A 26,012-nucleotide genomic window follows, 5' to 3' on the forward strand; every position below is an offset into this window, starting at 1 on the left:
ACAAAGCTCTGTAAGATATTAGTTTATGGAGAAAAATAACCTCGGGGGAAACCAGGCTCAGCTGGGGGAGCCAGTTCCCCTCTGGCTCAACAGCATGAATATAATGCCATTGTACAAGTCTGGTTAGTAAAGTCTGTTAGTAAACTAGATGTTGTAGGTTTTGGTGGGCAATGTTTAAAACCAAAGACACAGAAATATACCGCAGCCACTGCATGCCAAAGAGTGATGTTATATATTGCCATGAGTTGTTTGTTTACACAACAGCGTTTTATTAAAGAACTGTTTGTTTTGGATGATTAAAGGGATAGTTCACTCATCATTTACTCACCCTCATGCCATCCTAGATGTGTATGATCTTCTTTCTTCTGCAGAACACAAACAAAGGTTTTTAAAAGAATATTTCAGCTCTGTTGGTCCATACAATGCAAGTGGATGGTGACCAGAACGTTGAAGCTCAAAAGGCAGTATAAAAGTAATCCATACGACTCCAGTGGTTAAATCCAAATCTTCTGAAGCGATATGATAGGTGTGAATGAGAAACAAAGTCTCTTTTTAAATGTAAATCTACACTTTCACTTTCACTTCCACATACTGGTGTTGAAGTGACTTTCACTTTCACATTCATCCACCTACTGGTCAAAGGTGGAGATTGATAGTAAAAAAGGACTTAAATATTGAACTGTTTCTCACCCACACCTATCATATTGCTTCAGAAGACATGGATTTAACTACTAGAGTCTTATGGATTACTTTTATGCCGTCTTTGTCATTTTTGGACCTTCTGAGTTCTGGTCACCATTCACTTGTATTGTATGGACCTACAGAGCTGAAATATTCTTCTAAAAATCTTCATTTGCGTTCTGCTGAGGAATGAAAGCCATACACATCTGGGAGGACATGAGGGTGAGTAAACGAGGAGAGAATTTTCATTTTTGGCTGAACTATCCCTTTAATCTAGGTTTTTGGGGTTAAAGACATCGAGTATTGTACATATTTTGATAAGTGCATCATAAAGACAACAGATCCGAGCTGCCATACTTATGGCTGAAAGTGATATCATACAGTTTATCTGTGTGCAGTCTTTTGGTGATTGTAATATAACTTCAGTTTGGGTATGGAAAAGGAGGAAACGGGGAGCAGTGACACACTTCAGGTAGGCTTTTATTCTCTGCTTTCAGTTCATTTGAGTGCAGCCTTCTCAGGGCTTTCTTATTTGTCAGCTCAATGCAACAAAACTCTTAATAAACGTTTTGAACACTTCAGCTTCACAATAATAACAATAAAACACACAATAAGGCACGCCAGTCTGGCACTCTGGTTTTGCGTACTCTTTCTGGCATGTTCAGCTGTTTTAAGGCGTCTCTCCGCTATCACTGTAATGAGAAATAGCTGTTAGAAATCATGTCAGCCAGCTTGATGAGCCACACCACTCCCTCTCTCCCGCAGACAGACACATGACCACGCCCCCATCACCACATAGATGTCATTGTAGACAGATTGGATCTCTCTGTTCTCTGTCTGCACAGAGACTGATGATGCTGCGTTGCTGTCACAAACAGGCTGTTATTATACCAGGAATTTCTCTTTTTGTTAGTCTTTCACAATATGTGCTCTGTTCCTCATTTAACTTTTCTTTCTCATCAGACAATGTAACTGGAATATTCCTCAATCAACATGGAACAATATTTTGATCAATCAATCCGATTTTAGGGTTAGGATTTGGTCTGGGACTGATTGAACATTTTTGTTATCGAATTGAACATTTCATTTCCGACCTATAATTTCTCACTGATTTTAGGGCCAGTTAATGGTTAAGGTTGGGGTTAGGGATAGAATAGTTTGTTTGACCAGATTGTTGGTTTGACAGAAGGATAAAATCTGATGAAGCAAATCTGTTTAATTGTACATTACACTGTGTTTGAAGCAAAGATTTGTTTGAGATTGTGTGTGTTGAATTAAAAAAATAATTCTACTGAAGTTTATTATTAAGGAAACAGGCCTTTTTCTTGCACAGGGCTTAAAAGCAAGGATGTTCTGATGAGAGTTTCAGGCCAGCTGATGTAACTGCCATTTTTTGGAATGCTCTCGGGAGACTATTTCCAGTCATGACAGTGCAGCTCCTATTTATTTGAATGGGGAAAGACCGAAATCTCAAAAACGGATGGTCAATATTACAATCAAAGAACGTATTTCAAGTCAGCAATACAATTTGACAATATTGGAATCATAAATTGTGATTCTTTGCCTCATATTACGCAAAAAAACACAATTTCCCAGCTTGTATAGCTAATGTGCATGCACGTTCTAGAGTTGATTGACAGGTGATATCTGTATCTAAAAGGTGATTGGCTCTTGTACCTGTAAGGTGGGACTTCCTTTCTACATCTGCTGACTGTTGGGCGCTCACAGCTCCTTGGTTGAGCGTTCCAATCTCTCCCATTCATTTCAATAGAAGTGTCCCGTCTCTGCTAAATAATATGGTAGATGTCGTCGCATGTCAGTGAGTCTGCATACTATCGCTAATCCTAGGGTACCGGAACTTTCGGAAACAGCATGCCGACTTTGTGTGATCATGTTGACATACCACACTCCATTATTTTGATAATCTGGGTACTCGTAGTACACTTCTATTTTGTTGCATTTTCAGTATAGACATACTACTCAGATTACTTACACTACAAAATGGCATAGAATAGTGCAGAAGTGTGCAATTTGGGACACACCTACTGTATTGCTTCATGTGTTTCGTGTATTAAAATATGCAAGCATGAATGGCATTTTAGATCTACAGCAAATGGTGCTGATTATCAGCAAATATTGACTTCAGTTTTGGTTTGTTCCTCACACAAAGTTATCATATGGCTTCAAAAGGCTGGACCTAGATCAGCATGAAGCCATGCGAAATGTTGAAAATATCAACATACCCTATCCTGTTGTAAGTTCTAACAGTTGAACTGTCAGTGTTTCAAGTTGAACCTGAGTCTTTGTGCCTATGTCACATTGTTTCAAAACCAGCCTGGTGTCTCTGCCTCTACATCTGTCAAACCAGCTGTACTTGTTTGATTAGTAACATTTTACATGACTCAAAGTCATGTGCTTAACTTCTTTGTGTCATTTGATTTGCGTCATGCCAACAGTAAATGGTTGTCCTGTTCCATTTTGCACTGCACGCGCTGGTGCTACCACTGCCAACAACAACATGATCCATATTTTCCTGGCAGTATTTGAGAATGTTCTAGACAGCATATATTTGTCTACTTCAGTAGAAGTAAGGAAATCTGACCTTGTGGAAGAGTTAGCAGAGTCAAATTGACTGGTATTTGATTACTGACCTTGAAATAGGGCAGAATTTATTTGTTTTATTTATGTGCAGAAATTATAGATATAATCATTTACTTAAAAAGCCTTCAAGGGTTTCATGTTCTGAAGCTTAGTGATTGTTTCTAAGTAAACTTGAAAAGTAAAGTTGATACATTTATGTACTATGTAAATACGTGTCATTCTCTGTGTATCTCTGTGCTCGTACTGGCTTGTATTTCGATGACTACGCCTACTATTATTTGTGGCCAGCATCACTGTGGGCAACTCCAGCCCTTTTCTTTGTTGAATCTGAATGGCACTTTGAAATTGCACAAGCTGTGATATCACATAGACTCTAACAGCTCTGCATGAGAATGAAACTATGAATTTGTTGTTATCAGTAATTCCTCTCATGCCACAATGAGAATCGTCCATAGTTTATTGCCATTTTATTTGCATTCTGCTTCCACAATGGAAAAAATGCATAATCATGCACTGCTGCACATGATAAAACCAGTAGATCGGCTGCTGGTTGGATTCCCATGAGTCCAACTGTCCAGCTATTGTCTTTTGTCTCTGTAGGTCGCTGTAAAGGAGAGTGGAGACACAACAGCAGTCCAAAGCTGATAGATCTGTTAGATGAGACTGTTCCTGGCATTGGAACCTACGAGGACTTCAACACCATTGACTGGGTTAGGGAGAAGTCAAAAGACAGAGACCGGCATAGAGAGGTGAGTGAGGAGTCAGGTAAAATCAAATTAATTTTCTGCATAGAGAAATTGATTTTTTTATGATGACATATAAGCCTTTCAAGATGGACCTACCATGATTTCAGAGTTTTTTGTAGTCAGTTCAAGTGATTTTAACAAATTCCTGGTCAAGAACTAATCTACCCATAAATCCTGAAGAGAGCACCACCAATCAGAAAAACTCACTGATAACATCTGTTTAAAAAAAAAATTATAATAAAAAAAAAATCTTCCTACTATCTGAAACTACTTCTACATTTGTATATATCTGAATATTTTGCAATAAGCATAAAATATATTGTTTTAATTTAACTATAAATCAATAGTTTTATATTGTATCACTGTTTTTCACTTGATTATATAATTTGCAAAGCTTCAGGGGACTGTAGTTAATTTCCTCATAAAAGACATTAATTACTGTCTTCTACCATTCTCTCTTTTTTTTTTCTGATTTCTATAAACTTTTTGGTTCAAATCAAAGCTTGTGATTTTGTGATGCATCTCGGAGCTGGTTGGTTTGGTTCATGGCTTAGAACTCTTTACTGGAGATTTTGTTTTTAGATCACAATGGAAAAAGTAATGGGGTAAAATACTTCCAGAACCAAAACCACTGAAAAACTGTCCGGTCATCGTGCGCTCTATTGGGATAAATCAGTATGTTTACATGCACAGTTTTAACCGAGCTACAGCAGTTTTTTGTGTATTCGAGCTACAGTCTTCAACCGTTTGTCCAAGTATACATGACACAATGCGTAATCAAATAATTTAAGGACGGACGTCAGCTGAGGAAGTGTTAAATACATGTTGCACGTCACCAAGTCTTTTGGAGCATGTATGTGCACAATTCTGAGGTCAGTTGTGGTCTGATTAACATGTATTAAAGGAATAGTTCACCCAAAAATGAAAATTCTCTCATCATTTACTCGCCCTCATGCCATCCTAGATGTTTATGACTTTCTTTCTTCTGAAGAACACAAATGTAGATTTTTAGAATATTTCAGCTCTGTTCATACTCACAATGCAAGTGAATGGGTGCCAGACTTTTAAAGCTCCAAATTGTACGTAAAGGCGGCATAAAAGTAATCCATATGACTCCAGTGGTTCAGTCTTCATCAACAGAAGCGATATGATAGGTGTGAGTGAGAAACAGATCAATATTTAAGTCCTTTTAACTTTAAATTCTTCTCCCTGTCCAGTAGGTGGCGATATGCTCGAAAAATGCGAATCGCCAAAAACAAAAGTTGAAGATGTGAAAGTGGAGATTTATAGTAAAAAAAGGACATAATATTGATCTGTTTTACCCACACCTATCATATCGCTTCTTAAGATATGTATTTAACCACTGGAGTCTTATGGATTACTTTTATGCTGCCTTTATGTGCGTTTGGAGCTTCAAAGTGCTGGTCAACATTAGCTTGGATTGTGAGGATCTACAGAGCTGAAATATTCTTCTAAAAATCTTTGTTTGTGTTCTGCAGAAGAAAGAAAGTCATACACATCTGGGATAGCATGAGGGTGAGTAAATAATGAGACAATTTTCATTTTTGTGTGAACTATCCCTTTAATGCTGGGCGAAGCTGAGCTACAGACATGTTATCTAGGTCTGTTAGCCCGACGTCTCAAAAAACAGACTGGAACGATTTCAGTTGTACTAAAGTGTAGGACATTTTAAAAATAATTATTGTTATAGTCCTACTCAAATTGAACTTTTAAAGTGCATGTAAAAGTACTGAGTGATGCATATGAAACGAAACTCCTCAGTCCTGCTCCAATATCTTCTTTTTCTTTCAGATCACAAACAAGAGTAAGCAGTCTACAATAGCACTTCTTTTCAGCATCAGTGATGCTTTTTCTGGCTGGCTTCTTATGCTCCTCATCGGACTCATGTCAGGTCAGCCTACATCTTGCCCACTTTCTATTTGCATTCTCACTTATTGATTATAGTCAAACATATTCTTTTTCATCAACTAAATGATCCTTCGCTTTAGCCTCTTATTATTTAAGTACAGTAAAGTTTTTGTATTCAAAGGCCTAGATGCTTTTAGTATTTTAGTCCACACCTGCTGTGTAATTAACAAGTTATTTTAGCTGTAAAAGTAGTGAGGATTCATTATTTTGTGAAAATGTGTTTTAGGTTGTGATTTAAAGGTCTCTTTGTTCCATATCTTCCTTTTGCAGGGGCTTTGGCTGGAGGGATAGACATTGCTGCCCACTGGATGACAGACCTTAAAGAGGGCGTGTGCCTGAACGGGTTTTGGTTTAACCGTGAGCACTGCTGCTGGGCATCCAATGAGACCACTTTCCAGGAAAGAGACAAGTGTCCTCAGTGGAGAAGCTGGGCGGAGCTCATGGTTGGATTCAATGAGGTGGGTTTTGTATTCCATCCACATGGGCACACTACATGGCAGAGATCTGTGTTACTAATAGTAAAAGCAAAAGGGTAAAAGTCTAACGAGAGAGTGTTACATGTAAAGTGCAATGTAGTGTTTTGCTTTTTTAAAGTTATACAAGTTAATCAACAGCATTTGTGGCATAATTTTGATTACCACAAAATTTTATTTCGACCCCCTTTTCTTTAAAAAAAAAAAAAAAAAAAAAAAATTTGATGTTACAGTGAAGGACTTACAGTTAAAGTGAATGGGGCCACTTTTTGGAGAGTTTAAAGGTAGAAATTTGAAGCTTATAATTTTATAAAAGCCCGTACATTAATTTCTCTGTTAAAACTCATGTATTATTTGAGCTGTAAAGTTGTTTAAGTTGTCATTTTTACAGTCGTTTTAGGGTTTGTTGATATTACATCGTCATGGCAACAAATTTGTAAAATTGGCTATAACTTTACACAGAAAAGATTAATTTTTTTTTCTCACACTAAAATCATGTTTAGATGCATATTGTTTATGTCTTGTGGCTATACTTTTGAAACAGTGATTATTTTAACGTTTACCGACTGGCCCTCATTCACTTCCATTGTAAGTGCCTCACTGTAACTTAGATTTTTGCTTTTATTTAAAGAAAAGGAGGGTCGAGTCGAAATCATTTTTTGTGGTAATCTACATTATGCCACTAATGCTGTCGATTAAGCTTAACTTGTATTGAAGTAGGAACGTTACTTTAAATGCCATATTTTAAAGTAAATATGGAGTTTGTTTCATATATGTTTTCATTGACATGAGAAATCACATTTTTTGTCTGATTCTGATAACAAATCTCCCTAATTCAGCAGAATCCAAGTTTTACAGCTTAGCTCCAGGATTTCCAAACATATGTGTTCTGTGAAAACAAACTGAAATGAGTTCCAGGTGGCTCACTTTCCTGTGGATTAGAGCTCTTCATTTGGCAATTCATCTTTGCTCGTGGTCTGCTCTAGCAGGAATATCTCCCCCTTGTGGTGTAAAGCCAAAGCTGTAATACTTATCTTTGATGATAACACAACACTGATTTTCCATATTAGATAATTTTGTAATACTGCTGTTTGAATAGACACAGCATTTTTTTATATTTCTTTGTTGTGGTTATAAATTGAATTGTGAAATTAAATATTTTATGGCTTTTATGTAGAAAATAATTAACATTACAGTCAATATGACCCAGATAGCACACGTACATCTCCGAGATGTGTGATTTAAATAGTTTCATCTGGAGAGCCTCACATTCTAATTAACATCTGCTAAACATCTTAAAGAGATCAGATTTACAAACATTCTTAATCATAAACGTCTCATAGACATCTGCTGAATGTCTTAGTGACATCCGAGAGGAAACGTCTTATAGATGTATTGCAGATGACCAAACAACTTCAAAAATATGTCTTCCAGATGTAAACACCCACATCAAATTGACGTCTGGGTGATGTACGTGTGGTATCAGGGGAAATGGCATTAGCAACCCATTTACTTGCGTAATGTGATGCTTTTCTTTTAAAGTAATGTAGGGTGGGACTTGATTGATTCATGAAATTGGGTGTTACACACCAGAAGTGGATGGAGGGGAGGGGTTAAGACTTAAAGGAATGTTCCGGGTTCAATACAAGTGAGCTCAATCAACAGCTTTTGTTGTATAATGTTGATTACCACAAAAATAATTTCGACTCATCCCTATTTTTCTTTAAAAAAAAAAGCAAAAATCGACATTACAGTGAGGTACTTACAATGGAAGTGAATGTGGCCAATTTTTGGAGGGTTTAAACACAGAAATGTGAATCTTATAATTTTATAAAATCACTTGCATTAATTCATCGGTTAAAACTCATGTATTATTTGAGTTGTAGAGTTGTTTAAATCATCATTTTTACAGTCTTTTTAGGGTTTTATGGTTTGTTGACATTACAGTACATCGCCATGGTAACAAAGTTGTAAAATTGGCTATAACTTTACACAGAAAAGTTTAGTAAGTGATTTTATCACACTAAAATCATGTTTACATGCATATCCGTTCAGAAATTGGCCCCATTTACTTCCATTGTAAGTGCCTCACTGTGACCTTGATTTTTGCATTTTTTAAAGAAGAGGAGGGTCGAGTCGAAATAAATTTTTGTGGTGATCAATATTATGCTACAAATGCTGTCGATTGAACATAACTTGTATTGAACCCGGAATATTCCTTTAAGCAGCCAGGTGACATCAATTTGATGAAAGATTACGAAGACAAGCATGTTTTTTCTTTGGAACAATGTGCATGATTCACTGATTAATAATCAGTCCTGGAACGTGTGTTAAGAAAGTAAACATAGTGATTTACAGCTCTCTGACCACTAGTTCACTAAATAATAAGTTCACTGAATAATTGTGGCCTTTAAGTTTGTATATGTCCTGTAGGGGGTGACAGTGTATCAGCTGCTTTGACTTCAGCTTTATCCTGTGTGTGTCCTTGCAGGGGGCCAGTGCATATGTGGTGAATTATCTGATGTATGTGTGCTGGGCTCTTCTCTTCGCCTTCCTGGCTGTGTCTCTGGTGAGAGCCTTCGCCCCCTATGCTTGTGGTTCAGGAATACCAGAGGTGAGATGCTCCTGAAACACTCTGTCCTACTTGTGGGTGGTTATATCATTCCACATGGGCAGCAATGTCTAGACCTCCTCCAACTTTCCTCCTGCCAAAGTAACTTTATAGTTCATTACCAGTGTTCATGAAGTGTTTTCCTCTGATCATCTGTCAAACCATTGTTTGCAAAAGTAGGTTTGCAAAGATCTGAGGTTGCACACGTGTGGTCGGTCTGTCTGGAAATGACTCTGACATCGTGCCTGAAGCTCATCACAGTGTAAATCATTCTGAACAGTTTCTGTGATTTTCTCTCTCTCTCTCTCTCTCTGATCTGGATCCAAAGGAACACACAAATGCACAAATTGAGAACCTCTGTTATTGATGGGCAGCTGGAAGTTCATTTCATGGTGAAAGAGAGAGAAACACAAGCACAGAAAGACAGAGAGATGGGGGTCACCCACTCTATGTCTAGTATCTGCTTTTTATCATTTCTGGAGTACTTTATCAGTGAAGTGTGTAATTCCTGCACCTCTAGCAGCACCAAATGGAATTGCACAAATAGTGATGGTTTCCATACATACAGAGACCATGCATTAGTTTTATTCCTCAGTCTTGTTATAGCCTCTGAGGGCATTATAACCTATATTTGGAAAAAATCATTAATTGTGCTAGCTCAAATTTGATCCTTTAATCCTAAGTATTAAACGAAGGTGCGTAAAGCTGCCGTCACACTAGCTGACTGCAAACAGCTCAATTTTGGATGGGGGTGTCACACTTACCAAATGTTTTGTGAACATTTTACACCCTTTAATCAGAGGTATGACACACCTGCTGATTTAGAATAGTGGAGGGGTGACAAACAAACCAACCTACCCCGACTCTCTATCGCTCTATGATTAATACAAAATTAATTTGCAATGGAGATATTTGTAGACGGGAACAGGTTTTTATAAAAACGCTTTTTTCTGAAAATTGACATTTATTCACTTCGTAACTTACATATTAATGTCATTTGTGTCAACTACATCAGACACACCTAAAAGCATACTATTTTAATTTGATCCATCAAACAAGAGTGTAATGTCTTTAATGATCTAATAATGGTGTTCAGTAAAGGAGTTAAGTGATAAAACGCATTCTGTAATTTTTTGTCAAAATGTAATATTCCATCTTAAACATGTGTTGTGCACTGGAGCAAAGCTGCCTTTTAAACCTAAACTAAAATGCCAAAATTATTCCACAATTCTAACATAAATAATCATAATGGGAATGACGGAGTTGACATGTTGAAGCTGTGACCTCAGAGACTTCAACATTGTTTAAAATATAAAAACATATGAAACTTACCAGACCATGTGTCCTACTGTTGCATCCACTATGAGCAGGAGGTGGGAAAGCGGTACTCAGAGTTATAGCTGACCATGATATTTTAATAATCTGACAGAGTTGATGTAAAGTGAGGACACAACTTTAAATTATATTTTCCATAAAAAGCTGCCATTAAAATTAAAGTTTACTTTATGTATTGTTTGATATCTTACAGATCCTTTCATTTGATGTTTATATTTATGAATTTGTTGCAGTTTTAATTTTTTTTTGTTTTTTTTGTTTTTTTTTTGCAGTTTAACATTGTGACCTCTTGCTGAGGACAGGTTAAGTTATGTGCTTCCAAGTGTAGAGTATGCATTTAAAAAAATTACAATAAAATTATTTAAAAATGTAAGTGATAAATGCCCAGAGTATATGCATTTCCTTTATATTGATCTTTTTCATTATATTTATTATTATGAATTTCATGATTTTTAACATAAAGAGGATTTTTGTATGTAGGACATGTTTTGTCCCTTATCTCAAGAATCAGTGATGGACTCGTAAGCACACCCATACAATAGGTCAACTGATTACTACACAAAATGCAAATAGGAGGTATATAAAAATAGACGCTGCAACATAGTGTTAAGTTATGTTTTGTTTACTGAGCATGTGCGAAGAGCACCTTTTTTGGGTTAGCGCGTTTTTCTGGGAGCGGAGAGAGTCTGGCATCCTATGGAAAGAGGATCTACCGTGTTGACTGTTATGGAGCAATAAAGAGTTTTATTGTCAAGAACCATTGCAGTTATTGAGTTAACATTGGTAGCAGAGGATGGCTGCTGCTGGGAATTACAAAAATCCCCCACTGTTTGACGAGAAGACGGCTTACGAAAGTTGGAAAAATGAGATTTAAATTTGGAGACGTGTTACTGACCTGGAAAAGAAAAAACATAAGCCTGTAGTGGGTTTGCCTATGGCATCAGCCTATATTGAGACTGTGGCTGTGGACTTACATGAGCTTGAGACGGGAGTATGGTAATTGCAAGCTATTGACCACTTCACACGCTTCAGTGCAGGGAGTATCGTCACAACAAAGAACCCAAAAGAGATAGTGAAGCACTTTATTCACTGCTGGATAAGTGTTCATGGTCTTCCATGCAGACTGTTTAGTGATAATGGAGGTGAATTTAATAATGATGAAATGAGGGACATGGCTGAAAAAGTTAATATTGAAGTTAAAACAACTGCAGCATACAGTCCATGGAGTAATGGCCTTGTAGAAAGGCACAATCTGACCCTAACTGAAATTTTGCTGAAGCTGAAGAAGGACAACAACTGTGACTGGAAGACAGCTCTAGATTGGGCACTGATGGCAAAGAACTCTATGCACAATGTGCATGGTTATAGTCCCTACCAGTTAGTGTTTGGGCAGAACCCAAATCTGCCCTCAGTCCTCACTAATAAGCCTCCAGCTCTGGAAATAAGTATGAGTACTTGGATAGCTAAACAAATCACCACACTACATGCAATGAGAAAAGCATTCACAGAAGCAAGAGAGAATCAGAAGAGCCCTTCGTAAGCAATTGCGGCCCATTCATGACAGATATGAAATGGGGGACAAAGTGTATTATAAGCGAGTAGATTGTAATGAGTGGAAAGGTCCAGGTGTAGTCATAGGCCAAGATAATGTGGTTGTATTTGTCAGGCATGGTGGAACCTATGTTTGAGTGCATCAGTCTAGACTAAGAAAGGTGGATGACCCACAAACAAAACTGGAGGAGACAGAAAGGGAACAAATGAAAACAAATGAATATCCCACAGTAACGCCAGCAGCAGTTCTCAGTGACACTGAAAGTGAAAATGAGGAAATAACACCAGCTAATGATGAACGTCTTAATGACAGTGAACCTTCTGCATCAGTGCTACCTGAAGGGGATAATCTTGATCAATCCCACACGCCACAAACCCACTCATCCATGAGCTGTGAAGGTCTAAGACTGAAAACAGACCAAATAGTTAAATACACAGATAATCAAATTGGACAAATCCATACTGGGAAAATCCTCAGCCAAGCAGGAAAGGCAACCAGTAAACACAAAAACTGGTACAATTTGCAGTACAGTAAGCCTGAGGAAATTGCTGGCACAACTACATCAGTCAATCTAGGACAAATGGACAATGTTCAGGTGATTCCATCCGAACATGCTAAGTTGAGCACTGACTCCAATGAAGATGATATATTGATAGTACATGATGATCTCTTTATGCCGGCAAAAAATACAGAACTCAGCACCTGGAAGAGAAATAACGTCTATGAAGAAGTGAAAGATGAAGGCCAGAAGTGCATCTCCACGAGGTGGGTGTGCACACTTTAAGAAACAGCTGCTGGAGTTGTACGTAAGGCTAGACTAGTTGCGAGAGGCTTTGAAGAAATAAACACTCAAGACCCCCCACTACATGTGCCTCAGAGTCTCTAAAAATGATCATGGCAGTCATATGTCAAAATAAATGGCAGCTAAACTCCATGGACATTAAAGCAGCCTTTTTACAAGGTGAAGAGTTAACCAGAGATATTTACATTTGCCCACCACAAGAAGTGCAGAACAAAGGAACCATATGGAAGTTGAAAAAATGTGTTTATGGCCTAACAGATGCTTCTTTATTCTGGTATAATAGGGTGAAAGACACCATGCAACAATTGGGAGCTACAGTGTCAAAGGTAGATCCAGCAGTATTTTACTGGCTGGATGATTCCTGCAAGGTGATGGGAATTCTTGCATCACATGTGGATGACTTTATTTGGGGTGGTACAGATGCATTCACCATAAACATCATTCCTCAATTGAAAGCTGCCTTTCAAGTTGGACGGGAAGAACATGACAGTTTCAGCTACGTTGGAATAGAAGTACATTCTAAGGAGGATGAAATACAAGTACAACAAGGAACGTACATAAAAAATCTGCAACCTATCCCAGTGGACTCCACCAAAGCAACACAGCGTGAAGCTTCATTGACAGACGTTGAGATGGACATCCTAAAATCAAAGATTGGACAAATATTGTGGGTTGCCAGGCAAAGCAGACCTGACATAATATATGACATATCCATCTTGGCATCTAACACAAAGCATGCTACTGTTCAGACCCTGCATTGTGCAAATAAACTTGTCAGAAAACTGAAATCAGAAGAAGTCATCTTGAGGTTCCAGTACTTAGGAATAAACAGTTCTGTTAAATTGGTGGTGTACAGTGATTCCTCAATGGGAAATCTTCCGGATGGTGGCACACAGGGTGGACATTTCATCATGCTTATGGGAGAAAATGGAAAATTTTCACCTATATCTTGGCAGTCAAAACGAATCAGGAGAGTTGTACGGAGTACCTTAGCAGGAGAGACTTTGGCACTTCCAGATGGAGTTGACAGTGCAGTTTTCCTCGCTACACTATACTCTGAGATTACCACTGGTGACTGCTCATGCATCAATGTGCCTATTGTGTGTGTAACAGACAATCATTCCCTTCTCGATGCTCTCAAATCTACAAAATCTGTCACCGAAAAGAGACTGCGCCTAGAAATCAGCAGTATGAAGGAGCTTATACACTCTGGAACCATTCAGCAGATCTTGTGGTCAACCACCAAAGAGCAGCTAGCTAACTGCTTGACAAAAAAGGGGGCATCTGGACTTGGCCTTCTGAAAGCTCTCAGCACAGGTGTTTGCTATCTTAAGGGCTGAATGGATTTGACAATGATTAGCTTATGTTTTGTCAATGTCTAGTCATTTAAACTAAAACTCTAAAGTTAACCTGTTATTCTGTTAACATGTTAAATGCTTATGTTCTAAACTTGAACAGTTTTCTTCTTAAAAGGAAAAAAGGGAGATTGTTAAGTTATGTTTTGTTTACTGAGCATGTGCGAAGAGCACCTTTTTTGGTTTAGCGCGTTTTTCTGGGAGCGGAGAGAGTCTGGCATCCTATGGAAAAAGGATCTACCGTGTTGAATGTTATGGAGCAATAAAGAGTTTTATTGTCAAGAACCATTGCAGTTATTGAGTTAACACATAGGGCACAACCAGGGCCGTTTCTGAGCATATGGGGGCTTTCTAATTCATTAGTCATTTTAGTGTAGGAGAACTCCAGAAAAACACTTGTTGACAGGATCACTATGGTACAATCCGCGTTTGGTATGATAAGCGGCTGAGTGTGTTGTAAGTTCTTCAGTAAAATAAGTTTATTGGTCCCTTGACGAGACCACAAGAGCCCAGCCCAGTGACAGAACAATTTTTTTCTAACAAGTTCAATCTGCTTTTACAGTTGTCGGAGCCGTTACCTCATCAGAGAGTCCTGTTGTTCAAGGATTAATGACCTCCCGCTGGCAGATAAATATCTGAGCTCCGCCTCCCTCCATCTGGCCAACAATTATGTAAATGAAGCTTAAGCCTGAAAATTGCTTGAAAAATTGGCTATTGGGACACCTGCTTAACTCATCCTGCTCTATTTGTGCTACGGACAAGAATGATAAATTGAATGGCTTGAGGAGAGGTGTACTTATACTTTAAGTGTTCAAACTGGTGATTTTCACCAGGCACATGGTAAAACAGGCAAAAAAAAAAAAAAAAAAAAAAAAATGCCCTATACTTACATTGAAGGAGGGACCCGAGCCATATCTAGGGTCTAGAATTTTATAGAGACTTGGGGGTTTAACTTGGGCCAGTGAGCAACCACCTAGTAACTACCCAGAGCACCCAAGCAACCGCATTGCAGCACACTAACAACCAAACAGAAAGCCTTAGCAACCACATAGCAATGCCCTGGCAACCACCCACAACACCCTAGCATGGTGCAAGTGGCGTGAAAGTTTCATACTGCAGCTCTGTAGACAGTTACACTCTCTTTTTAAGCACAAAATAGTGAGCCAGACCTTTGTAGACAATTTTACTGCTTTCCAACCATTGTGTAAAGTGAGAGGCAGCGAGACAGACATGGAGTTGGATCATATGCTTTATGCGTTTTATACTTTTCATCAGTTTTAGAGTTTTCTTTAATGTTTTCAGATGTTTAACCCTGGTAGAGAGAACAATGAAGAGTTCTCTTTCATAGGCCACACAGTCTGTCTGAAAATGTTAGTTGATTGAATTGATTCTACTGACTTAAATTATTATGGAGGAGTTTTCAGTGGAGGTTTAAGGCCAATTTTAAATACTCAAGTCTAGGTCAGGGAAATTGCTAGTTTGTGGATAATTTCTCCAATCCTTTCAAAACGAATCCTTGAAGATCCCATGAAATGGCTTGACGACTGACTGTTTTGATATATTTACTATTGAAACATGACATTTGGGGGAAAAAATGGCCAAGAGCCTTTAGTTTATGTCACAGCCATAACCAATGATTTGCTACTTTTGTCAGTTACAGGTGGCACTAGGGGAGGGGACATCAGTATTTGGGGTAATTTTCCCAGAAAGAGAGAGACTGTACATTTTAAGTGTTTATATCTGCTAAAAGTTAATTTGTCAACTTTTAGGAGTACACAAGCATATACTGTAGATGGCATCAAAGCTAACAGACATGGACTAAAAGGACTCAAAGTCACGAAACGTTAAATTTCGATGTTATGCTGTTTTAATTCCTGCAGATCAAGACCATCCTGAGTGGCTTTATAATCAGAGGGTACCTGGGGAAGTGGACTCTGATCATAAAAACCATCACACTGGTGCTGGCTGTCTCGTCAGGCCTCAGTCTGGGGAAGGAGGGCCCGCTGGTTCACGTAGCCTGCTGCTGCGCAAACATCCTCTGCCATTTCTTCACTAAATACCGTCGGAACGAGGCCAAGAGACGAGAGGTGAGAGGAACAGGGATGAAGATAAGGAGAGAAGGAATGGAGTGATAGAGAGATAAGGAAGAAGGGAGTATGCAATACATTGAAGGAAAGGTTAGAGAGGATGCAGAGAGCTTGGGAGAGGGAAGAAGGTGGGAGAGTGTGTTTTATGTCTTGGATCAAAAAACGTAATGTAATACATTGAAATAAGCCTCTTGGCTTGGTCTCTGTTAGCTGATGTGCTGGAAGTTGCCAGGGCCAATCTGGACAGGCAGGAGACATTTTGAACAGTCAAAGCTTTTTCTAGTTTATCAGGATTGTATAATTCATTGTTTTAATCAATTCAGGAGGGTTAATATGCTCTTTATTAGGCATTTTACTTGAAATGGGATTGGAATGGATTGTAAATAAGATAAATGTATGTGTGTGTCAGGTTTTGTCTGCAGCATCCGCAGTGGGGGTTTCTGTTGCGTTTGGTGCTCCTATCGGAGGGGTGCTTTTCAGTTTGGAGGAGGTGAGCAACACTTTTTATTTCTGCTGTCCTTCCACATCAAAAGAAAATGTTATATTTTACTAGAGTTTTTTTTTAAATGATTTAATATGGACTGTTTTACTACCTAGAAAAAGTGCATCCTGTAAGCACTGTATTCTGTTACATAGATTTAAAGGGAGAGTTTACTCCATCATGAAAGAGAAGTTATCTTGCAGAAGTTTCAAGCTGCTATTTTCTATACAGTGAAAGTGAAAGGTGACCACAGTTGTCCCTGATCACCATACACTTTCATTTGAAAGAAAAAGAGCAGGTTGGACATTCTGCTAAATATCTCCTTTTTGTGTTCCACGGAAGAAAGAAACTCAAACGGGTTTGGAACTAAATGAGTGTGAGTAAATCATGACATAATTAAATTTTTTGGATGAATTTTGTGACTTTGTGACTTTTCCTCCACTTGCCAACTGAACACACACAAAAAAAATCGACTTGATTCGATACGTCTATGTGATTGTAAAACAAAATGGGACACCTTTTCTGTTCACGGTCAAAATTGACCGGCCATAGGAAATGAATGGGAAAGACTAAAAAAAAAAGAGCATTTTTTTTTACAGAACACATCACATGCACACAAACGTGCGCACACACACACACACACACAAAAACTGAAACTTTAAAAATAAAATAAAAACAATTCTACACTTTGACATATAATAGTTTGGTAATGTCTATATATGTGTATATATATATCCAAATGCATAACTTACTCTGTAGATGGCTGCATAGAACACCCATACAGCAGCCATCTACTGATTATTATTGTTATAACATGATTTTTATTTTTTTATTTTTTTCACCAGATGGCAGCAATCTGCCCCCAATAAATGAGATATTCTCATGTTTTCTTCATGTTTCAATTAAGTGTTTACTGTAGTGAAGTTAAAGAAATATGCTTATTTGCAAATACAAATAAATAGTGAATTGATAAATACTGTACATATGTAAATAAGATCTAAAAAACATAAAATCCCAAAAGAAATGCATAATTTTATTGTTTTTACTTCAGGGAAGAAGAAAGATTATAATGGAAAAAAAATTCTCCCCTTAGTGCTTCCAGTCAAAAATGGCCGTGAACAGTAAAGTGGCTCTTCTTGAACAGAATAAGAGGGTTAAAAAGAGTGATTTAACATCCATTCTGAATACATTCGGAACATTGTGAAAACATCTGCTGAATGTCCTTCCAACATCCAAAAGGGAACGTTTTATTGACATATTACAGATTATCAAACACGGCAAAAATTTAATCTTATAGAGGAAATTGCACATCAAATCGAGTGACATACAGAACGTGTGCTGTCTGGGTTGCATTCTATTGTAAACATCATATTAGCATACAAACGTCTTATAAACATCTTGAAGTGCACGTATTATGATTTATAAACATGCCTAATTTTGTTTTAAAGGTCTCATACAATAGATTTACATGCATCCAAGGTCAAAAAAACACTTTAATTGCTCAAAAGCATTACCTTTTTTTCCCCAGTGTCAAAAATGACTCCTTCAATGATCCGTTCTAAAGGATTCATTCTAAACTCCTCCTTTCAGAGAGCCTACTCTGCTCTGATTGGTCAGATGTCCCAGTCTGTTGTGATTGGTCTACCGCTTACAGCGTGTGTCGGAAAGGAAATGCCCACTACCATATCCGAGTTTCAGCTCCGTCTAAAAAAATGTCTGTTTTACCTTACCAATTTGAGCCCAAGTCTGATAGTGATACATCGGAAGATCAACCCGAACCACCATCGCAAGCACGACGAGAACAGGACATTTCTCATTGGTAAGTTTATATGTAGTTTGACAATAACGTGAGTTAGCCGGTTAGCAGAGGCTAACAGCCTAACAGCCTGCACTGGCTGTACATGTAAACAGACCAGAGGCGGGTTTTTTGTTACCAAATTTCGTAGGTTAGTACAGGAAGTAAATCTGGAATTACTAACGACTTGTTTCAGATGTTCAAAATCGGTTCTTTCTTTTGGGTGTCAATAACTCCATATTTCGTGCACTTTGATTTTTGAAACTTTGCAGACTTTTTTACATTCACAAACAGCTATATAACACACTACATGAAAGGTAATATTTGAAAAACCATAATAGGTGCTCTTTAAAAATAGCTGATTCAGATGCATTTAAATCATACGTTACGAAAACATCCGCCGAATGCTGTTCTAATCTGCGACAGGAAACGTTTTGTTGACGTGTTGCAAAGGAGCAAATGCTCTCAAAAATACATCTTCCAGATGAAAACTCACATCGAATAGATATCTCAGGTTAATCGGTACAGTCTCTCTCACGTTTTTTTTTCTGTTTTTCAGGTCAGTTACTACTTCCCTCTGAAGACTTTGTGGCGTTCGTTCTTTGCTGCTCTGGTTGCTGCCTTCACCCTTCGCTCCATAAATCCCTTTGGCAACAGCCGTTTGGTTCTTTTTTATGTGGAGTTTCACACTCCCTGGCACCTTCTAGAACTCTTACCTTTCTTACTACTGGGCATCTTTGGGGGCCTTTGGGGGGCTTTCTTCATTCGTGCTAACATTGCTTGGTGCCGTCGGCGGAAGACCACCTGCCTTGGGCACTACCCTGTTGTGGAGGTTCTGGTGGTGACCCTGGTTACAGCATTACTGGCATTCCCAAACGAGTACACCCGGATGAGCAGTAGCGAGCTGATCTCTGAGCTGTTCAACGACTGTGGTCTGCTGGACTCATCGAAGCTCTGTGACTACACCGGCTTTATCGGAAACAGACCAGGAAGCGTTAATGCTAGTGAGGCTGCTAACGGTCTGGCGGATCGCCCGGCTGGACCAGGCCTCTATACGGCAATCTGGCAGCTATCACTGGCACTGGTCTTTAAGGCATTCATCACTGTGGTTACATTTGGCATGAAGGTAATGGACTTTTTTGATAGGTAGTTGTCCACAAAACAGATTCTGATCAAATCACTGCTTGCATATCAGGTAAGCTCCATATTTATCAACGACTTGTCTTTTGTCCCTTGTTCTCTCTTCAGGTGCCATCTGGACTGTTCATCCCCAGTATGGCTGTGGGTGCCATAGCTGGCCGACTGCTTGGTGTTGGCATGGAACAGCTGGCCATCTATCACCATGATTGGCCTGTTTTCAGAGGCTGGTGCTCTCCTGGGACGGACTGCATCACACCAGGCCTGTATGCCATGGTGGGCGCGGCAGCCTGTCTGGGTGAGGAGTGATTCAGCTGCATTCATATGAAATATACTGAAGATTAATTTGCCAGATTATTTAATTTTACAGTTGTCAATTATAACAAAATTTCCTCGTGCAGTCTTCCATGGAGAAGCCTTTTAGAGGAATGGAGCTTGACCTTGCTTAATCATTGACTCCTTTGTACTCTAATTAATTATTTCCTTAATACATCCTAATTGTCCTAGATTACACTCACTTTTGTTGTCCCTTCTGTTTATTTTCTACAAACTCAAACTCTTGTGTCACCATATCCAGCTACAATTCTGCAGCTTTGTCAAACTATTAAATATTAAAAATGTTTCACGTAAGAACTAAAACACAGTAAAAATTTTAAATATGAAAATGGTAAAATATGAAAAATGCCACTCGACTTTTGTGAATATTTTTGAACGAAAACACAAGCAAAGATTTGAATTAGAGTTTTCAAATAATTTTTTGAAACTGACAATTTGAATGATTCATGGAAATTAAGTGAACTTGCCAACGCATTGTTGCTACTTAAGTTTAAATCATAGATAAGTCTGTCTTAAAGGCCCCAGAACACTCACGGCAAAGTGCTTCTTCATTCAGTGCTCAGAGCCAAAAAGAAATTTGAAACAACTGAGCAAAGACACACTGTTTGCGAACATTCAGACACCAGCCACAACGCTGTGGGACGCGTATAGAATTACATTTGAATATGAGGTCCCTCAAGACTACATGTAAAACCTTAACTAATGTAACTTCTTAAAATGTGTTATCAATCACTTCATGCCTCAATCTATGAGTAGAATTCAAGTAGTATAGATGCACTAAATAATGTGTAATTTGGCATGTTTTACAGTCATGGCGCTAATATGCCAAAACGCTAACACAGACATAATATGTGTCAGTTAGGCTCTTGTTATTGTAATTTATAATGACACTGAAACTATTGCAAAGTTTGGTGAAGTCAGAAGTTTACATACACTTAGGTTGAAGTCATTAAAACTAATTTTTTAACCACTCCACAGATTTCAATTAGCAAACTATAGATTTGGCATGTCATTTAAGACTACTATCTACTGTGTGCATGACATGAGTAATTTTTCCAACAATTGTTTACAGACAGGTGTTTCAATTTTAATTGAATCCAGTGGGTCAGAAGTTTACATACACTAAGCCTTTAAGCAGCTTGGGAAATTCCAGAAAATTATGTCAAGCCTTTAGCTAATTAGCCAATTAGCTACTGTTAGGCTAATTGGAGTCAATTGGAGATGTACCTGTGGATATATTTTAAGGCCTACCTTTAAACTCAGTGCCCTTTGCTTGACATCATGGGAAAATCAAAAGAAATGGGGGTGGTAGCATCATGTTGTGGGGGAGCTTTGCTGCAGGAGGAACTGGTGCACTTCACAAAATAGATGGCATCATGAGGAAGGAAAATTATGTGGACATATTGAAGCAATATCTCAAGACATCAGCCAGGAAGTTAAAGCTCATCACAAATGGACAATGACCGCAGGCATACCTCCAAAGTTGTGGCAAAATGGCTTAAGGACAACAAAGTCAAGGTATTGGAGTGGCCATCACAAAGCCCTGACCTCAATCTGATAGAAAATATGTGGGCAGAACTGAAAAAGCATGTGCGAGCAAGGAGATCTACAAACCTGACTCAGTTACATCAGTTCTGTCTGGAGGAATGGGCCAAAACTCCAGCAACTTATTGTGAGAAGCTTGTGGAAGGCTACCCACAACGTTTGACCCAAGTTAAACAATTTAAAGGCAATGCTACCAAATTCTAACAAAGTGTATGTAAACTTCTGACCCACTGATAATGTGATGAAAGAAATAAAAGCTGAACTAAATCATTCTCTCTACAATTATTCTAACATTTCACATTTTTAAAATAATGCAGTGATCTTAACTGACCTAAGACATGGAATGTTTTCTATGAGTATGTCAGGAATTGTGAAAGACTGATGGTACGTTTACACGACAACGATGTACTAAAAATTAAAAGTTTTTCCTTTGCATTTTTTTAAAGTTTCACGTACAGACGACAACATTGTCAAAACGATCCCCCTTCACACGGATCCGTGAAAACGACTAAAAACGCTGTATTATGCATGCCAGGCCAGTAGTTGGCGATGTCACTTTGTAAAGAAACACTATGCACTTGCGCACATAAGCATTCTTCCACAGAGCGGTGAATACAAACAATGAAGATGGCGAAAGCATCGAGCAATTTGTCTGGACAAAATCTTGAGCAGCACAAACACAGTCCTGTAGTCCGTCATTGCAGTTTTGAATGTCTCGCGCGTTGTTTTGAAGCACTCGCGCGCATGCCTATAGACTGAACACGTAATACGCGTGCGCATGACGTCATCGTTTTCACAAATTCACGTTTTTGTATGTTAAACAGAGACGATAACGGCATCGTTTTCAAAAACGTGCACTTTGAAACTCGTTTTCAAAAGTCTGTGTTTTCAGGCCCCAAAACGCCGTTGTCGTCTAAACAAACAGCCAAAATCCATAAAAAGTTTTCCGTTTTTAGTTGAAAACGTTGTCGTGTAAACGGCCCCTGAGTTTAAATGTATTTGGTAAAGGTGTATGTAAACTTTTGACTTCAGCTATATAAAAGAGTGTTAATGGGTAGAATATAGACAAAAGAATGATGATAGGCATATCTTAGTTTGGGCAGATGTGTGAATGGCTTTCGGCTGCAGATGGCAAATGAGTGAAGCAGCATATCAAACAATAGAGTGAATGGGTACTTAAGAATATTTGAGTATATTTGATCCCTTTTGTAGATTAATAAAAAAAAAAATTGCATGACATGTTCTTGGAAAATGTCTCTACACAAACGATTGTATATATGTAGGCAGGGTTGGGAGGGTTACTTCTGAAATGTATTCCACTACAGATTACAGAATACATGCTGTAAAATGTAATTTGTAACGTATTCCGTTAGATTACTCAAGGTCAGTAACGTATTCTAAATACTTTGGATTACTTCTTCAGCACTGGTAGATTTTTTCACTTGTTTTTACTATAAAAACTCTGCCAGTACAGTAAGACAAAATACACATGTTAAAAATACATTCTCTGAAAAACCTAAATATCTTATGCAGTGTTGTTTCTAAATCAAATTGATCTTGTTTTAAGGATTTTTAGATATTTTTACAGGAAAACAATAAAAAATTATTATCAAGAATACGATTTTTGCCCTAATATCAAAGATCTTACTAGAAAAAAAGAAATTATGAACGTGAATTTTCTTGATAAAAATGTTTTATCGTGCCTGTTAACATCTGCATGTAAAATGGCTAGAAATAGCATTATAGCTTAGTGTAAATCTGACAATTTACACAAGGTTTATTTCTATTTCTTCTGCTCCAAACTTACTTCAAACTTACTTCTCTGTCTGCTTGTATGAATGTAACACATCATAAGAAAGTGTTTCACCGCTGTTCAAATGCACTTTGGATCGCATCATTTATATGGATAAATGTTTTCCATCTGAAAGGACTAAATATTAAATGAAGCAAATGACAATAAAATGCAAAGTAATCTCTTCAGTAATCAAAATACTTTTTGAATGTAACTGTATTCTAATTACCAATGTTTTAAATTGTAACTGTAGTGGAATACAGTTACTTATATTTTGTATTTTAAATACATAATCCTGTTACATGTATTCCATTACTCCCCAGCACTGTATGTAGGTAAGTTGGCACCAGCTCACTAATAACTCGCCGGTGTGTTCATGTTGGTTCATCTGATCTTAACTGACTGAAAGAGATTAGTTGTCTGCCTCAAAATCCTGGTCACACCTACTGATGATGTGGACCAATAGCAGTAAGGTGTTTTAATGGCCAGTAAGAAATTTACCTGAAAGTTCGCCATGGCGAGCTGTTACGAACCACCGAAATTAACGCCTTCTTTTTGGCCAGATTTTGTTCTAAATTACGTCACACCCATTCATTCTTTGATTTTGTAGAAAGTGTGCTAGGGCTTTTAGTGCTTTCATACTTGCAAATCGCAAGACATGGAAGGGTCACAAAACTATTTCTAATTTTGCATATTCACGAGGTTGCTCAATTTTAGGTTGTCATTCTTTCATTATCATCAGTCATTGTAAATATTTATTGAGAACACAATGTATCACCCAGCTTAATAAAACTGAGTTATCACTTCCCACTCCAGGTGGTGTGACCCGTATGACAGTTTCTCTGGTGGTCATCATGTTTGAGCTGACGGGTGGTTTAGAGTACATTGTGCCCCTCATGGCAGCCGCTATGACCAGTAAATGGGTCTCGGACGCTCTGGGTCGTGAGAGCATCTACGAGGCCCACATCCGTCTTAATGGTTACCCCTTCCTGGAGCCCAAAGAGGAATTCCGCCACAAGACTCTAGCCATGGACGTGATGCGCCCGCGGCGGAGTGACCCACCACTATCTGTGCTGACCCAGAGTGGAATGACGGTAGAGGAGGTGGAGAGGGTCATCGCAGACACCACATACAGCGGCTTTCCTGTCACCATCTCACATCAGTCTCAGAGACTGGTGGGCTTTGTGTTGAGAAGGGATCTAGTCATATCTTTAGGTTTGTGTATGTTTTTTTTATTTTTATATTGGCTACTCCAAATATTTAGCGTTAGCATAAATCTGGTCCACATTACAGTTTATTCTGGCTAAGAACCCTGGGAACTGGCGGTCTGACCAAAAAGTAAAATTATCTAGAATAGTTCCTTTTTTTGGTGATATATTTAGGGAGTGTGTAAAGCTCAAGTTGTGCTTGAGGATATTTAGTTTTCTTGCTACTAAATGTTTCAAACCAGAACACAAAGATCTGATACCACAAACCTTGGAAACTTTGACAGCCTGATGCCTTGTAAATGCAACTTTGTTTCATGGTTGACTGATAAAAACCTTTGTACCCTGACTCCAGGACATTTTAAAGCAGCCAGCCAAACAGATTGGAGCCAGCAATTTCAGCCAGTTATTGCCATTTTTGTGTGCAATATGCATCAGCTTGTTTAGGAATGGTCTGTTGGGGATGCTGGGTAGCTCAGCGAGTATTAACGCTGACTACAACCCCTGGAGTCGCGAGTTTGAATCCAGGGTGTGCTGAGTGACTCCAGTCAGGTCTCCTAAGCAACCAAATTGGCCCGGTTGCTAGGGAGGGTAGAGTCACATGGGGTAACCTCCTCGTGATTGCCATTAGGGGTTCTCGCTCTCAGTGGGGCACGTGGTAAATTGTGTGTGGATCGCGGAGAGCAGCATGAGCTTTCCCCCTGCTGTGAGTCTCCACGGTGTCATGCACAACGAGCCACGTGATAAGATGCGTGGATTGACTGTCTCAGAAGCAGAGGCAACTGGTCCTCCGCCAACCGGATTGATGTGAGCAACCGCACCACCATGAGGACCTACTAAGTAGTGGGAATTGGGCATTCCAAATTGAGAGAAAGGGGGATAAAAAAAAAAGGGATGGTCTGTTGGCTCTGAGTCAAAACATTTGGTAATTAAAAGATTTTTGTCTGTCTGTAACCTCTGTCTGTCTTCTTGTACTCCTTCATTACGCTCTCTCTTATTAATTTCAGAAAATGCATGCAGACATCAGGAGGGTGTGGTTAGCGTGTCTACCATCCTGTTCACAGAGAGTACTCCGCCCTCGACGCCCAACGCTCCTCCTGCAGTAAATCTGCGCAGCATCTTAGATCTCAGCCCCTCAACCATCACTGTTCACACACCCATGGAGATCGTGGTGGACATCTTCCGCAAGCTTGGCCTGCGCCAGTGCCTCGTCACTCAGAATGGGTGAGGATAGACCTTATTCACGCTAGCGCCATCTTTGATTTTTAATGGGAATGACAACGAGGCTGTGAGGGATAGACTTACCATCTCTTCAATGGTACGAATGGTATAAAGCTGGATAAAGCTCCTAGATCACATCTGATTTTCCACAACTCATGTTATACGGAGTTCTTTGTATACTGAATCTTCTTGGACAGATATTTTATCAATGTTTTGTCCATGGAACGATCCAAAAACACTTTAAACTGCAGTACAGTCCATTGAAGAGATGGTAAGTCTATCCCTCACAGCTTCGTTGTCATTCCCATTAATAATCAACGATGGCGCT

At 38.7% G+C, this 26,012-nt stretch overlaps 1 protein-coding gene across 2 annotated transcripts in view; it reads left to right on the plus strand.

Annotated features, from left to right (window-relative positions):
- The window catches only part of LOC127440790 (H(+)/Cl(-) exchange transporter 5-like), a 31,832-nt gene that overhangs the window by 961 nt on the left and 4,859 nt on the right, over nucleotides 1–26,012 (plus strand). For both annotated transcript variants that reach the window (XR_007897195.1, XM_051697701.1), the window contains exons 3-12: nucleotides 3,883–4,031; nucleotides 5,841–5,940; nucleotides 6,228–6,415; nucleotides 8,922–9,044; nucleotides 15,966–16,172; nucleotides 16,582–16,662; nucleotides 19,008–19,574; nucleotides 19,697–19,883; nucleotides 24,075–24,473; nucleotides 25,471–25,687. Coding sequence is in view for 1 of the 2 variants with exons in the window: in XM_051697701.1 (XP_051553661.1) it covers nucleotides 3,883–4,031; nucleotides 5,841–5,940; nucleotides 6,228–6,415; nucleotides 8,922–9,044; nucleotides 15,966–16,172; nucleotides 16,582–16,662; nucleotides 19,008–19,574; nucleotides 19,697–19,883; nucleotides 24,075–24,473; nucleotides 25,471–25,687 (2,218 nt within the window). In the remaining variant the exon portion in view is untranslated. The remainder of the gene's footprint in view (nucleotides 1–3,882; nucleotides 4,032–5,840; nucleotides 5,941–6,227; nucleotides 6,416–8,921; nucleotides 9,045–15,965; nucleotides 16,173–16,581; nucleotides 16,663–19,007; nucleotides 19,575–19,696; nucleotides 19,884–24,074; nucleotides 24,474–25,470; nucleotides 25,688–26,012) is intronic.

This window comes from Myxocyprinus asiaticus, chromosome 1, assembly GCF_019703515.2.
Source record: "Myxocyprinus asiaticus isolate MX2 ecotype Aquarium Trade chromosome 1, UBuf_Myxa_2, whole genome shotgun sequence".
NCBI lineage: Eukaryota > Metazoa > Chordata > Actinopteri > Cypriniformes > Catostomidae > Myxocyprinus > Myxocyprinus asiaticus.